Below are 15,020 nucleotides of genomic sequence, written 5' to 3'. Positions count from 1 at the left end.
AAATGTGCTTTTGAGAAACAATTCAAAAAGAAAGGCAGGGGATGTGGAGAGTAACGCGAGAAGGCGATGCTGGTGATGAGGGCAAGGCTTCCCGCGTTGATTTCAGGTCCGAGTCCCTGCGCCGTAGCCTCAGCCGTAGCCTCAGCCGTAGTCCCAGCGCCGTAGTTAGTCTCAGCCGTAGTCTCAGCCGTAGCCTCAGCCGTAGTCTCAGCCGTAGTCTCAGCCGTAGTCTCAGCCGTAGTCTCAGCCGTAGTCTCAGCCGTAGTCTCAGCCGTGGCTCGGCTCTGGCTGAGCCTCTTCACGCCGAGGCTTGGAATGCTCCGTTGGCTTTCAAAGACGCGCGAGTGAGCGGCCCAGCCGTGGCCCGGCTCAGCCCATGAGCATGGCTGGGACCAATGGGAAATGAACGACAGGGAGAGGTTTCCCTGGGGGTGAGATGAGAGGTGAAGTCAAAGATGCAGGACTCCAGGGGTTTTCTTTTCCGTTCGTCAGATCCGTTCGTTCGGTTTAGCGTCCACGCTTTACCGATTGCCGCTGTGTGAATGCAGCTGATGTGAGATTGGTGGCAACCCAGCAGCAATGGGAATGTGTGACGGCACGGGCGACGATTCACACGCGAGGCCTGGGTGCCGGGCCTTCTACGGTGGGTGGCATCGGGGTGACGTGCGCCGTCGACAGCCCCGTTGTTACAGGCCAGAGATTGTAATTTCACGGCTGACACTATAATAGGAGAGGTTGATGTGAAAGCGCCAGCGTGTATGTTTATTGTGCCATTACCTCAGGGACATTTGACGCAAATTACAGCGCAGGAGGTGGCGTTCGCCGACATGGCGACTCGTGAGGATCCTAGGGGGGGCTGCGCTGGAGCACGTGCCTCGCCTTTCGCCACCGCGTCGTCGATTCTTCGGGGAGACGGCGACCGGGACGAACCGTTTCATGAACCGCGGTTCATGAAACGGCTCCCCGCCTTGACGATGAACCCTCACTTGAAACGTGAATGCTGCAAAAGTTGAGTCCTTTTGCACTCTTCTTTGTGCGGTTTTGTGGAGAAAATTTATTTGACCAAAATAACTGTGGCTGAAATCACACGGAGGTGACGCCGAACGGCCGGGAGGTTGTGAGGAGAGGGGGCAGGACGATCGGTGCCTGCGTTGGACGCCGACGCAAGCTCGGCGCGGGAGCACGATGGCCGACCGCACGGTTTGACCGATGTCCCGGGGTCTCTCACGCCTGCCTGCCGCATTCGAAGCGTGAACCTCCGTTATAGAGAGGCGGACGCGCTTACAGCTGCGGGGTCCTGAAGAGGCGTCGCTTGGACACGAGGTCGTGGATCGACATGGGTGGGGCCCTCGATTCAGTGCAGGGTCACCCGGAGGACGGGGCTGGGTGAGTCGCCGCTCACGGAGCGACGTGGCCGTGGGAGGGCGGCCGCTCGGCTTGATAAGTGCGCTCGGCTCGCTGGGCTCGCTGCGCTCTGCTGCCCAAAGATAACTTGGAGGTTAAGAATGGACGCCCAACGCTGAATGAATAGCGGAAGTAACGTTCATTGCTCGCGTTTGTTGCAAAGTAATGTTTATTGCCGAACCTGCTCTTTAGATTTACAGGTTTTATTGTCTCTTATGCCAAGTTTCAGATTTAGAACGCTTACCACGCTTCTGCTGCTGCTGCAGCAGTAGCAGTCTTTGCTCTGGTGCAGCACGCAAAGGTTTCCAGAGGAAGTGAGCGGAGCTCCCAGGTGTGGCGTCCAGGCGCTACGCTCATAATTGGCGACTCATGGGGGGCTGTTTGAGCGATTTGGGAGACCCTGCCTCGTTTAAAGGTGTTGCCTTTTACCAGCCGCCACTGCTGCTGCTGCTGCCGCTACCGTCGCTATGAGTTTGTGAATACGGGGCACAGTGCTGACCGTGCCCCCAAGCAGCGGGGTATTGCATAGTAGCCCCCCCCCCCTCGCAGTGGGCGCTGAGTGGGGCAGCACGTGGAGCAGGTTACGAGAATCACCGGGTTTCCTGAAGGAACGCCAGCGGATCCGGTTTGAGGATGCACGCCAATAACAATCGGCACAATGCCCCCTCACTCGGGAAGGGTGGCTGCTGCTTCTTGTGAATGGAGGCCCAATCCCTTGTGTCCATCTACTCCGTTGGATTCGTCACCCTTCCCCCCCCTGCTGCCAAAACCTTGCAGGACACGTGTGCAAAAGAGTCATGAAACTCCATGAGGCTCTCCTGGGTAAACAAGCACAGTCATAGTAGTAATAATGATGATGGTGGTCTAATCCTTGTTAAGTATTGCTGCATGTCAGAGGCAACCAGGGTGCCCAGGACAAGCAGGCGCCTACAAGCGGATTACATTCAAACTCCACACAGATGGCTCCACAATGAGTAACAACAAGGACGATGATGACGACGATGATGGATTTTCCCGAGGAAGCCACACGGAGTCCGCGGACTCTTTCTCAGCGTCATCTTCGCCCTACTCGCGTCACCCGGTCCCTCGCCTCAACAGGATGTTGCGGTGAGGGTCAACTCAGCCCATCATTCCTTCAGGGTGGATAAAATGAGCTCGAGTGTTCGGGCTGGTTGGGAGGGGTTGTCTCACGGCCGCCGCGTTTCCGGCATGGCGATGACTTTTTCCCAAAAGCAGCTTGCCAGCTGCCGTGCTCGCTTCACTTCGGCGAGGAGGCATCGGCACGCTCGAGCGCCGCTACTCGACTCTCCGCAAGTTGCAGGCCTCTCAAGGGCTGGAGACATTGGCCAAGTTCTTGTTTAACTCGTGCTCCTCTGGGCTTATATGGTCTGTGCTTTCCCATGAGCGCATCTGACCCACAAACAGTGTTTTATATATGGACGTGTGTTAAAGTACTCGATTTTTTGGCAGCAGAAATGCACAGTTTTGCCAGTTGGATGTGAGTTCGCAATGCCCTGGGGGAGGATGTTCGCTTGTTTTACCAGCGGTTAGCCTCTGGGTTCCGAGGTTCCCGGCTGGTGAATGTCCCGGTGTGAGATTTAGGAGTAGGCGATGGGAACGGGATCCGGTTCTCATGACCGACTTCTGACCAGTGAGGGCGTCTCCTCACTGCTAAATCAGAGCTGACCACCGCACTCTGAGCCTCAACAACACTCACCCAGCCACTCACCTGACCACCTATCCTCCCAAACGTACACCCACAAATACACTCATCCATCCATCCACCCACCCACTCATCTACTTACTCACTGATTTAATCACCCACTCATTCATCCTCTTTTCCACACACACACACTCACTCGCCTACACACTCACCCACCCAATAAGGTACCAACCCTCTCGCTCAACTGCCCAAATAACCATTCACCCAACTTCCCAATCAACTGCTCATCCAACTTCCTAATCAACAGCTCATCCAGTCCCCACCCACTCGCTCACCCACTCATCCACTCACTCATCCAGTCACTCATCCATTCATCCAATCGCTTACTCACTCACCCACCCTCTCCCTCACCCTCTCACTCATCCACCACTGACACCACACAATCACTCACGTACGCTTTTTCACCCACTCGCATACTCTCCACCTACCCTTTCATGCTCCCAATTACCCATCGAGGTCACAGCCTCACCTTCCTGTAGGGCTACCACGCTGTGTGTTTGGGGTAAACAGGGCCCACTCTGTGAGACAGGAGAGCCCCAAAGAGCCCCGTTTGCCAGTGGAGCCCAGGAATGGGCACAGATTTTTAAAAGGTTTTTTTCTTCCTGGATCACATTTCACAACAGCTTCGAAAAAGGCCCAATTGTGCACAGAATGGGCCAATCCGGCAGCCCTGCCTGTCTGGCTCACTCCCCCACACTGCTTCCCACTGACCCACTCACAGACCCACCACCGCCCTCCCCCACCAACCCGCCACTCTCACCCACACACTCGCCAGACCATGCCCTCCACCACCACCGCTTATTCTTCTCTGGATCTCTGCCTTGAGCGGCAGGGCCTCGGCTGCCATTTCTTCCATCCCTCTCTGTTCTCTTCATTTCCACAAACGCACCCTTCGTCAGTTCCTCCGGCTTCCTCTCATTCTCATTCCCTCCGTTCTTCCTTCTACGACATCTTTCATCATTAACTCGTTCCCTCCGAGAATGCCCTCCAATCCAGTTCTGCTCTCTCCTTCTCATGACCTCCATTGTCATTCTTCGTCTATCGGTGCCATTCGAGATGTCTTCACCGGCCTTATTCTCTCTGCTCCGCTCAGACTCCGCATCCCTCTCCGTATCCACACCTCAGGCGCTTCGAACCTTCTCGCTCCGTCCGTTCTCGGCGTCCCCCGTGTCTCCGCTCCACGCCATCGTCTCAGTTCTCTTCTGCTTTGCTGTTTACCCACTCTGGGACGCGTTCACCCGCTCACCCACTAACCTACCCTTCCACCTTCCCCTCACCCACCCACTCACCCACTAACTCACCCTTCCACCGTCCCCTCACCCACCCTCTCACCCACTAAGTCACCCGTCCACCATCCCCTCACTCACCCGCTCACCCACTAACTCACCCGTCCACCTTCCCCTCACCCATCCACTCGCCCCCACCCACTCGCATTTCTGCTTCTTTATTGATATGTGACTGCCACTGCAATAGCACCGTTAATAAAGTGTGTCTGTTGTACACTTGGTAATGGTTGTTGTGATAGGAATGGGTGCTGTGGTGTACGAGTTTTTAATGGTTTCCACTCCGATGTAGGGCTTCTCTTGGGCCTCACGGATCTCTGCCAGACAACATAAAAACATTGCGAGTGTGGAGACGTGGCGAGACACCTGGCTCAACACAGAACCGGTATCTTCCAGAGTGGACTCTGTGCTAGCCTTGAACCAATCAATGGTCAACTACCTCCCCGTGAGATATTTGTCCGAGTTCAGCGCAGAACCACAGTGCACACACCACAATGATCATTGGCCCTGTGGAGGAGAGAAGTGACGAGAGCGGCTGTCCGTGTGCCGTGCGGAGTGGAGCGCGAGCTGCTGCCTCGTGCGCTGTCCGGCGTGCGCTGCCTCGTGCGCTGCCTCGTGCGCTGTCTCGTGCGCTGTCCGGCGTGCGCTGTCCGGCGTGCGCTGCCTCGTGCGCTGCCTCGTGCGCTGCCTCGTGCGCTGTCTCGTGCGCTGTCCGGCGTGCACGCTCGTGTGTGGGGAGCGGTGGCGCAGAGGTTCGTGGCCTACCGGAGTTCGATTCCGGCCGTTATTCGATGACGATGACCTGAACCAGTGCCAGGTTCCCGGTGTGATGCGTAAACATCGCGATTAGGGAGACAAAGGCGGCCGGGCGTGGTGCCGGCCTTCGTAGGTGCTCGCTAACAATACTTGCCCCTGACAGTCTGTTGAGGCTGTAGTGGGGATCTTTGTTTTGGGGGGTCTTGGTGTGCGTGCCTCTTCCTCCATGTGCGTATGTGAGTATGCTGCGAGTGAGTGCTGTAGTATTCTATAGTATGCTGTGAGTTTGCTGTGAGTGAGTGCTGTAGTATTCTGTAGTATGCTGTGAGTATGCTGCAGTATGCTGTGAGTATATTATAGTACACTGCAGTATGCTGTGAGTTTGCTGTGAGTGAGTGCTGTAGTATTCTATAGTATGCTGTGAGTTTGCTGTGAGTGAGTGCTGTAGTATTCTATAGTATGCTGTGAGTGAGTATGCTGCAGTATGCTGTGAGTATGTTATAGTACACTGTAGTATGCTGTAGTATGCTGCTGTGAGTATGCCCAACCCTCCCTCCCCCCTGTGTGTGTTTGCACAAGGAGGGGTTTGGGCAGTGGGATTATTCAAGTGAGACCTATGCGTGGCATCCGGAGGTTTGGGCTCTGCTCAATCACAGGAGCTGCGCGCCAGAGCCACCGGGCCCTGGCAACAGGGCTCCGTGAGCTCAGTGAGCCCAGTGAGCTCAGTGAGCCCAGTGAGCTCACTGAGCTCACTGGGCTCACTGGGCTCACTGAGCCCAGTGAGCTCAGTGAGCTCAGTGAGCTCAGTGAGCCCAGTGAGCCCAGTGAGCTCAGTGAGCTCACTAGGCTCACAGTGAGCTCAGTGAGCCCAGTGAGCTCACTGAGCTCAGTGAGCCCAGTGAGCTCAGTGAGCCCAGCCACCGAGCCTCCGGACTCGCTCAGCCCTGCTCGCTCGCTCGCTCGCTCCCCGGGGCCTCCCCGCTCACCGACTCGCACCAGGGGAGAGAGTTCCACCCGGCGTTGGGAGCGGAGTGGCGCACTCGCTGCGGGGATCGCGCCCGCGTTCCGTTGGGCGCGATCCGCCCTCGAGGGGAGCAGTGCCACTTCCACGCCGCTGTGGCCGGCGCTCCTTCAGCGGGGGAGGCACGGCAAAACGAGGCGACCTCTCCCCGCCGAAGCCCTCCCGTCACGGCCGCTCGACAATTGGCGTCGAGCTGCTGAACGAATCGCCGTCGTTGGCGAGAGCAGAAAGCTTTGCCACGGTCCGGCGCGAGCCGCCCGTAGATGGTGCATCATGAAGCACGGGGGTACGAATGTGATTACGACGTCTTGTATCGTTCTTCTCATTTCACGTGGAATGTCTGGGAATTAACGTGGAACGGGAAGCAGCAGAGAGAGCGGCGCATGGGACTGCTTGCGGAATGTTAATTTGTCCATCCCGTGAGGTCGTTCGTCTCGTGAGGTCTCCCCAGGCTCCACTGAGTTGTTGTTTCATTAGCAGCATCGACTCGATTCGTTTTAAAACTTGCAGGATGCTTAACCGCTGAGTGGCAGGGAGTGGTGTGAGATGTTCTGTTGTTGGGCATTGCTGTAGAGTTAAAGAGCGCATGCCAATTGACCGGATCGAGGGGACGTGTGGGTTCGTCCGTGTGTGCATTCGTCCTCGCACGTGAGAGTGAATGACATGCATGCGTGTTATTGCATGCGTGTTATTGCGTGTGTGTTATTGCGTGCATGTTATTGCATGTGTGTTATTGCATGCGTGTTATTTTGTTAACTCGGCCGTTGAGTACAGGCCCAAAGGGCCAAAACGTCATACGGCCAGTGACAACCAGAACCGTCATAGTTGTAACAGACAAGAGTCAAACGTTTATTGAAAATGAGCAAGGTTATGATGAGTTAGCTTTTGGGGAAAAGACGATGGGAAGGAATTCCAGTGTGGATTCGTGGGACGGAAGAATCACAAAGAGAATTGTCGTGGGTGTGCGGTGAGCGGGTGTGCGGTGAGCGGGTGTGCGGTGAGCGGATGTGCGCTGAGCGGGTGTGCGGTGAGCGGGTGTGCGGTGAGCGGGTGTGCAGTGAGTTGGTGTGCGGTGACCTGGCACATTGGGAAACACAGTTGGTGCATTTGCCAGTCATCTCAATCAGTCAACCCATGGCACCTGGGTTTGTTCTGTGACCTTCTGCCCAGCGGGCCTTTGACACTTCACGTGGCCTCAGAGTACACCTAGCATGGCACAAACGGCGCATGTCACCGCCACTTAGTGGTGACCGGTGGTTGTTGTTGTGGTGACCTGCAGTGTGGTGGTGGTGGAGGAACACGGCGTGGCGAGTGAGACGACACAGCCGGTGTCTGCTAGACAGAGTCCTCAACAAGGGTGGAGGAATCATCGAGCGAGCTTCACGGGAGCGGTCCCCACGGTGGTCGCGACCTCGTGCCGTCGTTTTGCGCTCACCCCCAGCTGACGCAACTCATGCGCTCCTGTTCTGGTTTGGCGCGCTCACCCCCAGGGTGCCCAGATTGTCGCCGTGTCTCGCCGCTGTGGCAGTGCCGATGATACAAGATCTCGCGATGTCATTCGAAATTATCGTGTGCCGGAAAACTTGCTAAATTACAAAAAAATTCCCGCAAATGACTTAAAATGGATTGCACACCGCAACCATCGCCCCCTCCTGTCAGACTAATGCTCGTTGGCAGGCAAGGGTGCTGGGTCATACTTGTGCCGCACAGCTGCCACTGGGGGGTGCCTTTTCAAACGTGATGAGTTACTGCACAGTCGGAACGATGCAAGTCTACATCCTGGCCGTGGTCTCATCATCCTCTCTGGGGTATATAAAATGTATACAATTTCGTGGCATTTCAACACTGTTAACGCTGTTGGGAGACTATGTATTTCCATGACCCTGGCCCTGGAAATATGGATTTTCCACCACTCAGTGCTCGCTTGAGCCGCATATCACTCGACTCTGACTCTCACGCATTAGTATTCCTGGCACGAGCGGCGAGGTTGGCGATGGATGTCTTTGCGCCGTGACATTCTCACGCACCCTTCTGGGTCCACCACGCTTGTGTCCATGGGATCGTTAGTGCACGGGCTCACACGTAGACACGCGTGGCACGCACACACGCAGACACGCGTGGCACGCACACGCACGTGGCACACATCAGACACAACGCACACGGCAGAGTCCCCAGCAGGTTTCGTGCGACGTGTTGCCACGCGCCGTTGTCTGCTGCCTCGACCGCACAGGCACGTGCTGTATGTTCCCCCCCCCCCCGCCATGAGTTTTGAATCGCGTTGAAACATTCCGGCAGCTAAACGCCCCTTCGAGCCGCCAATTCGTTTTGGTGACAAACGAGAGACGCCTTCAAGCATGGCGACACGCACGGACGTCCTCTGCACGTTCTCCCCGTGGTCGCGTGGATTTTTCTCCGGGTCCTCCGGTTTTTCCCTCCACATTTAGAATCGACATCGCGACGCGTTCAGAGTATTTGGCTGCTATGAATTTCCACGCGACCACAAGCCGCTTTGTTGATCCATCATTTGTGGCCAGTCGCTTCTGAAAAAGAGCTGTCCAGCTCACTGTGCCTTACCTGGTAAAAATAAAAATGGTTTAGTTTAGGAACGCGTGCAAACGGGCTCCAGCCAGCCTCGCTATCCCACCGACCGCCGCCATGGCCACGTGCGCCGACCGCCTGTGGCGGCGCAATCGAGTTGGCCAACCTGCGGCCGCCACGCGAGAGAGAGACGGACGTTCATTGCGAAGGAATATGGTGACTGAGCAGCCTCCTTCCCATATGCCCCCCTTCGCATAGACGAGACGTGTCTTTATGTGCATGCCATCAGCCATACGGCCTGCCGGGAGTGCATCATTTCAGTAGCATTGGTTCAACACCATACAAACTCTGGGCCGGTTTTGGCATTGAGTGTCTCATCTGCATTGTCAGGGTTGCTTTAACTCATGCTGGGCGAACTGCCAGATGTCCGTAAGCAAGGAGGGCGCTCTCTGTTAGATATGGGTCCGAGTTTACGAATGATCATCTCTCTTTATTTTCAAGGGCACACGTGGAGCAAGCCCTGACCTGTGACGCGGTCGCACGCGGACGCTTCAGGATGCAATGAACGTCGCCGCGTTGCGCTTGAGCGCACGGACGGGCACGAGGCCACGGGTGGGGAGACACCACCACGGGGAGGGAGGGGTGTGGGAGGGCCGGCGACTTGTCTGCTGACTAATTTCGTTACTTCTCCACGTCCACGACGCTCGTGATCGTTTTGAGTCGTTAATGGTGGTGGGGGGGGAGGGCAGCTTTGCTTGAGCCAGGCGCTCTAGCGGGGCTGTCTCCTGCTCCTGTGGCGGGGATCGCGGTAACCTCGCACGCGGCAGTGAGGCCAGCCAGAGGCAGGGCGGTCAAATAACATTCTACCACGTCAAGTATATGGCTGCTTTTTCATATTTTGACATCTTTGTTTAAATCAACGGTGCAGCGGATGTGCAGTGGACATGCAGCGTGTTCTTGGGGGGGGGGGTGAATAAAAAAAACATTCAATTGGGGGGGGGGGTTCAGGGGAGGAGCGTAGCCAATTTGGCTCTACTTGCCCACGTGATGCGACTGAGCCGGCATTTGAGAGACGGCCCAGATACTAAAGCAAGAGACACGGACGATGCAGAGGCTGCTGCGCAAGTTCGACCCCAATACTCCGAGTTGCTGCTTCCCTGTGCAGAACGATGCCGAGAAGACGACGAAGGGAGATGCTGCCCCATGTTTATTGCTCTTTAAAGTCATCGACTTCCGCTCGGAAGTGTTTGCTGGTTGCGTCGGAAAGGAGCAGCAGCTAATAGGTAAACCAGTGCAGCAGCATTATTATGTAAAGGTGTCGTTGTATATTTGTGCACGAGCGCCGCCAGCTAACCAGCAACCTGGATAATCTGCACGCGTCGTGGGGTATTGACTGGGACACCCGCGCGGTGTGTTATTATTCACCCTCCATCAAACACGTTCCACTTCTTGTTTCTGTTCGTCATTTACACCGCAGCATCTCCAGCCCCCCAGTGCTCGCCACTCATCCCTGCACCCCCCACAGGCGCCGTTACTCACAATGCACGGAGAGATCATGTGACCGCACCGGCCAGTAAGGCACGCGTTGCACGTTATGTATCGGTGTGTTTTGTTACTTCCACGTGATGCTCATCTTTCCCGCGCGCATTAAAAATATTTCCTGTGCCGTATCCATGATATGGAAGACGGTTTAATGGGCTTGGGACCTTTCAGCGCCACGGTATAATCACGATAATGAGATGAGCAGTCAGCGTTTGGGCCTCCTGATTAAAAGGGGCAGTGTCTCCATGCGGGTTACGAGAGCGGGGAAGCGGAGGGTGATGATGCTGGCTCCCCACGCCGCACAGCGCTCCGCTCACCGCCACACTCGCTCTTATCCGGCGGCAGGGCGGTGGCGCGTTGGTAACACCGCGCCTCGCAGCAACGAGGGCCTAAGCTCGATTTCCAACTCGGCCCTCTGTGCTGCGTGGGTTTCCTCTGGGTTTTATGGTTTCCTGCCATAGCTAAAACATAAATAAAACACAAATATCCCAATGCTGCAAAATTACTCAATTGGGATTACAGACAGCAACGATCACCCCCTCCTGAAAAAGCTTGGCAAGACCCTCCTGAAAATTAGTCTTGAGACTCGGCGAGACTCTGTTGGGGTAACCACCGTGATGATAATGTAGCGGTGCTTGCGGGAGACGCCACCGTTCCCGTCGGCCTCGAGGGTCGCGGCCGCGCGGGGAGCGGCGCCCACGTGGAGCGGAAACCTGCAGCTGGGGCCTGCGTGGCCCGGGACGCCGGCTCACGCCGACCGAGGCGTTGTCAGCCGAGCAATGTTGTTCTCGCTTCAGCCGAGTGGAGTGACGAGCGGAGTGGTGTAAGCGATTGCTTTTCGAGGACGTGAAATCATCCGTACGATTAACACAATAACTGCGTCTATGTTACTGAAATAAACACTGTGATGCAAGTCCCACGTGCAACACAGACCCTTGCCTTTCTCTTCCCGCGTTTAACTCCGACGCGATGACATGACGGCACACCGTAAACCCCGCGTAGATTTCCATCCTGAATGAATGTGTTGCACCGTGGATGAACGTCTGCTAACGACGTCTTTCTGACATTCTGTGTTTGCTCAGGCCCTCGCGTTGTCCGAGCCGCGGCCAAGTTTCATGAGCCGGCATCGATGTGAGGGGTCAAGCGGAAGCCGCTTCAGCCGACGACGCTGCCGGGGACGATGTCCGTCTGCGACTCCTTCACGGAGCATGCCTGGATCAAAGGGAAGTGCCAGGACTGCTTCAGGCCTCGGGACCAGCACAGAGGAGGGCCCGCGAACCAGGCGGCCGGCGGCGGCCACGCGGCTCCGGCGAACGCGGAGAAGACGAGACCTCCCGTGGCCAAAAAGCCGGCGTCCTTCAGAGCCCCGGCGGCGCCGGCTCAGGTGGGGAACGGCGACGGAGAGGTCGGGAGAGATGCCCGGCAGGCTGAGGGGGGACGCGGCGCGCACGCCGTGACGGGGTGGAGGAAGGGTGCCGACGACGGTGCGCTTGACCGGAAGAGAAGCAACAACAACAATCATCATTTTGGCGTCAGGCACGCGAGGTTCGAATGCAAGGAGGCGGCGGCGGCGGCGGACTTCGGCTCTGCGTGCGATAAACTGGAGAACGGCAACAACAACGACAACGACGTGTTCGCCGACGCGGCGGTACTTGCAAACCAGCAGCTGGCTGCGGGAGACGCCGCGGGGGGCTGCGACAACAGCTCGCTGGCGCTGTTCCTCAACCGCATCAGGAGCCGCTACCACCGATCGGCGGAGCGCGGCGCGGCGGCCGCGCACGGCTGCCTGGCGAGCGATCGGAAGGTCTGGCGGCCGAGAAAGCGCGTCCGCCTGGGCGAAGGGGGCCCCGAGGTGATCAGCCACGAGGGAGGCGTCTTCTGCTACGCCGACTCGGAGGCCTCGTCCGGGTCGCCCGAGGAGGCCGCCGGAACGGGAGGCGTCGCGGCGGCGCGAGAGGAAGGCCGGGAGAGCTGGGACGAGAGCGACGAGGAGCTCCTGGCCATCGAGATGAGGATGCGGGACCGCTCGCGCTTCGCCGAGCTCAGGCCCAACAGCCTCTCGCCCGTCCACTTTGGGAGACACGGCGGCCGCGCCGCGCGGCCCCGGAACCCGGTCCTCCGGCGCGACCGCCCGCACGGGCGCGACGACCGCCCGGAGGCCGAGCGCGACGCGGCCGGCGGCGCCGACGCGAATCCCGACCCCTTGGAGGGCAAGGCCTCCTACGTGAGCAGCTCCGAAGACCTGGAGACGCCGTCGCCCGTGAGCGCGGGGGCGCTCTGCCCTCGCCAGGAGTCGACCTCGCAGGGCCTGGACTCGCAGGGCAACACGAGCGTGAGCAGCGACGACGGCAACGTCGCCGACGCCGAGGCCGAGTTGCGCGACGCGAGCGAGCGCTCCGACGCCGAGGACGCCGCCGAGAGCCGGCGCCGCCAAGTGCCGCGGAAATCGACGCCGTCCGAGACCGACTCGGAGAGCGCGGCGGCGGAGCCGGGGGGCGCCGGGCCGGCGGGCGACAAGAGGACGTTTCGGACTCGCGTATCCGTGTCGCTCGGGGCCGTCGAGAGGAACGCGAAACCGTGTCGGGTGGTGAACCTGGACCCGGCGCCCGTCGCATGCGACTCGGGTCCAGGGCCGGACGAGGTTTCCGCGAAGCCGCGACAGGCCGAGCCGATGGAGGGGCGCGAGCAGCCGCATCGACCGCAGCAGCAGCAGCAGCCGCATCGATTGCAGCAGCAGCACATGGAGCTCCGGTGCGGTGCTCAGCTCGACGTCGCTGCCACGAGGTCCGCGGCGGCGCAGGAACCGTTATCCACGGGGGAGAAGCGGCTCAATCACGCCGCCAACCTCCTGTTCACGCTGAGCGCCGTGCCCCACACCCCCGTGTACGCCCAGAGCACGAGGAGTAAAACATTCATCCCGCCCTCGGCCGCTCACGAGGAAAACAACAACAACAACTACTACGTGACTCCCGCGCCGCCAACGTCGGAGTCTCAAGCGTCGCGCCCCCAGCGCAAAGACTCCCCCGGAGAGCGCCCGGGTCGCGAGCACGCGCAGCCGCACGGGAGGCTTGGAGGCGGCGGGAATGCCTCCCCCGCGATCTTCGCTCCGAACGCCGCCTCGCCACGGATCGGCGGCCCTGCCGTGAAAACCACGACGGCCGCGACGCCATCGGGGCTCTGCCGGGGCTCCCCGCCGAAGCACAAAACGTTCTTGTACGTCGAGGGAGCGGGAGGAGACCCGCGGAACGCATGCCGCGGCTCGGTGACCGCTAGTGAAAGGATCGAGAGGTCGGAGGAGGGACTGCTCAACGCAAACGCCGCCCCGCATCACGCGGAGGACAGGGGAGACGCCAGCGCCGCGCTGTCTCAGCTCGTCGCTTCTATCAAACCTCCCAACCTCCCTCCCGAATTGCCGAAGAAACGGTTCAAAGGCCGGACCGCGGGCGACGAGGCCAAACTGGAGGTGTTGCCGCCCCCGCAGTATCGCGACCTGAAGAGGGACGTCTCCTCGGACGGCCGGGCCGCAGGGAGCGACGGACGCCACGGGGCGTCTCCCGGTGGCTTCGTGGACCCCGACGCCGCGGACGAAAAGCTGCGGCCGCCCCTCTTAAGACAAGGGGGCGTCGTGGTACCGGGACCCTCTGCCGGCCGGCCACCGGCCACCCCCCCGCGGACGTCGCCGAAGTCCCGGAGCGAGACAGACGGCGGGGCCGACGCGCCGCCCCGGCCGCCCCCCCGTACGAGTTCGTCCTCGGGGCCTCGCCCCGAGCCGTCGCCTCTCCTCCCCGAGTCGAGCACGAGCCGGACCCCTTCGCCGGGCCGCGCGACGGAGACCGGCGACGTTCCCGGCTCCCCCGCGCCGTCGCCGCGGCAACGGCAGAGCGTGCGGCGCAAGTCCAGCCACTGGGAAGTTGTGCGGAATTTATTTCCGTGGAAAAAGCAGCAGGACGGGCGGCCGGAGAAGAGCGGCGATCGCCGGGACGGCGCCGCCCCCCCGCGTGTGGACGAACGACCCGACCCGGAGCGGCCGAGCGGCGGCGGCGGCGTCGTCGTCGAACTCGACGCCGGCGAGAGGCCGGCGGCCGCCCTGCTCTACAAGCAGGACTACCCGCGGTTCATCAACCCCGCCCTCGGAAATGGCTCCGGGGCAGCAGCCCAGAACTCGAGCAGGTCTCCAAAATCCAAAAAGTCTTCCGGCTCGGTCGGCGAAGAACCGGAGCCGCGACCGAGGAAGCGGTCGGCGGGCGCGGAGCGCGGCGAGAAGAAGAGCCCGGCCCTCGGAGTCGCGCGGCAGACGGCGGCCAAGCGGCCTCCCGCGCAGGTCGGGGCGCCGATCCCGACGAGCGAGAGCAGGTGAGGCTCGGAGCCTTCGCGGGCGGCGCTTCCCTTCGCGAGCGTTCGCGCGCACGGCCCCCTCGCTGGCGCCCGCCGAGCCGTGGGCCTCGGCCCGCTCACCGCTTGCCTTGTCGCCGAATGCTGCTCGCTCGCACTCTGACGGTAAACACTCGGGCTTCGTCGACAAGCGGTAATCCTGCTAGGGAAGACGTGACAGAAAAGCGCCCCGCGTAGCTTAGATTTAAAAGCCTTTTGCGGCGACGTTCTAACGTCTTCTTCCCATGGGTCGTTCTCTAACATGGTGCGGTGTATCGACCGCCAAGAATTTCAAACGGAAATGTCTTCATCTCGTCACTTGACAACAATTGCACGGTCGAATACATTTGGGAGGTGAGTTATAATGATGCAGATCCCCTCG

At 59.4% G+C, this 15,020-nt stretch overlaps 1 protein-coding gene across 1 annotated transcript in view; it reads left to right on the top strand.

The window, feature by feature from the left end:
• The window catches only part of LOC144935583 (inactive tyrosine-protein kinase PEAK1-like), a 51,821-nt gene that overhangs the window by 24,783 nt on the left and 12,018 nt on the right, over positions 1-15,020 (top strand). Inside the window, exon 2 of the mRNA XM_078862393.1 lies at positions 11,350-14,620. Coding sequence (XP_078718519.1) covers positions 11,448-14,620 — 3,173 coding nt within the window. The 5' untranslated portion in view covers positions 11,350-11,447. The remainder of the gene's footprint in view (positions 1-11,349; positions 14,621-15,020) is intronic.

The sequence above is a fragment of the Lampetra fluviatilis genome, chromosome 13 (assembly GCF_964198595.1).
Source record: "Lampetra fluviatilis chromosome 13, kcLamFluv1.1, whole genome shotgun sequence".
NCBI classification, from domain to species: domain Eukaryota; kingdom Metazoa; phylum Chordata; class Hyperoartia; order Petromyzontiformes; family Petromyzontidae; genus Lampetra; species Lampetra fluviatilis.
Note: the sequence above shows the minus strand (reverse complement) of the source record. Positions and strands in the feature narration are given on the sequence as shown.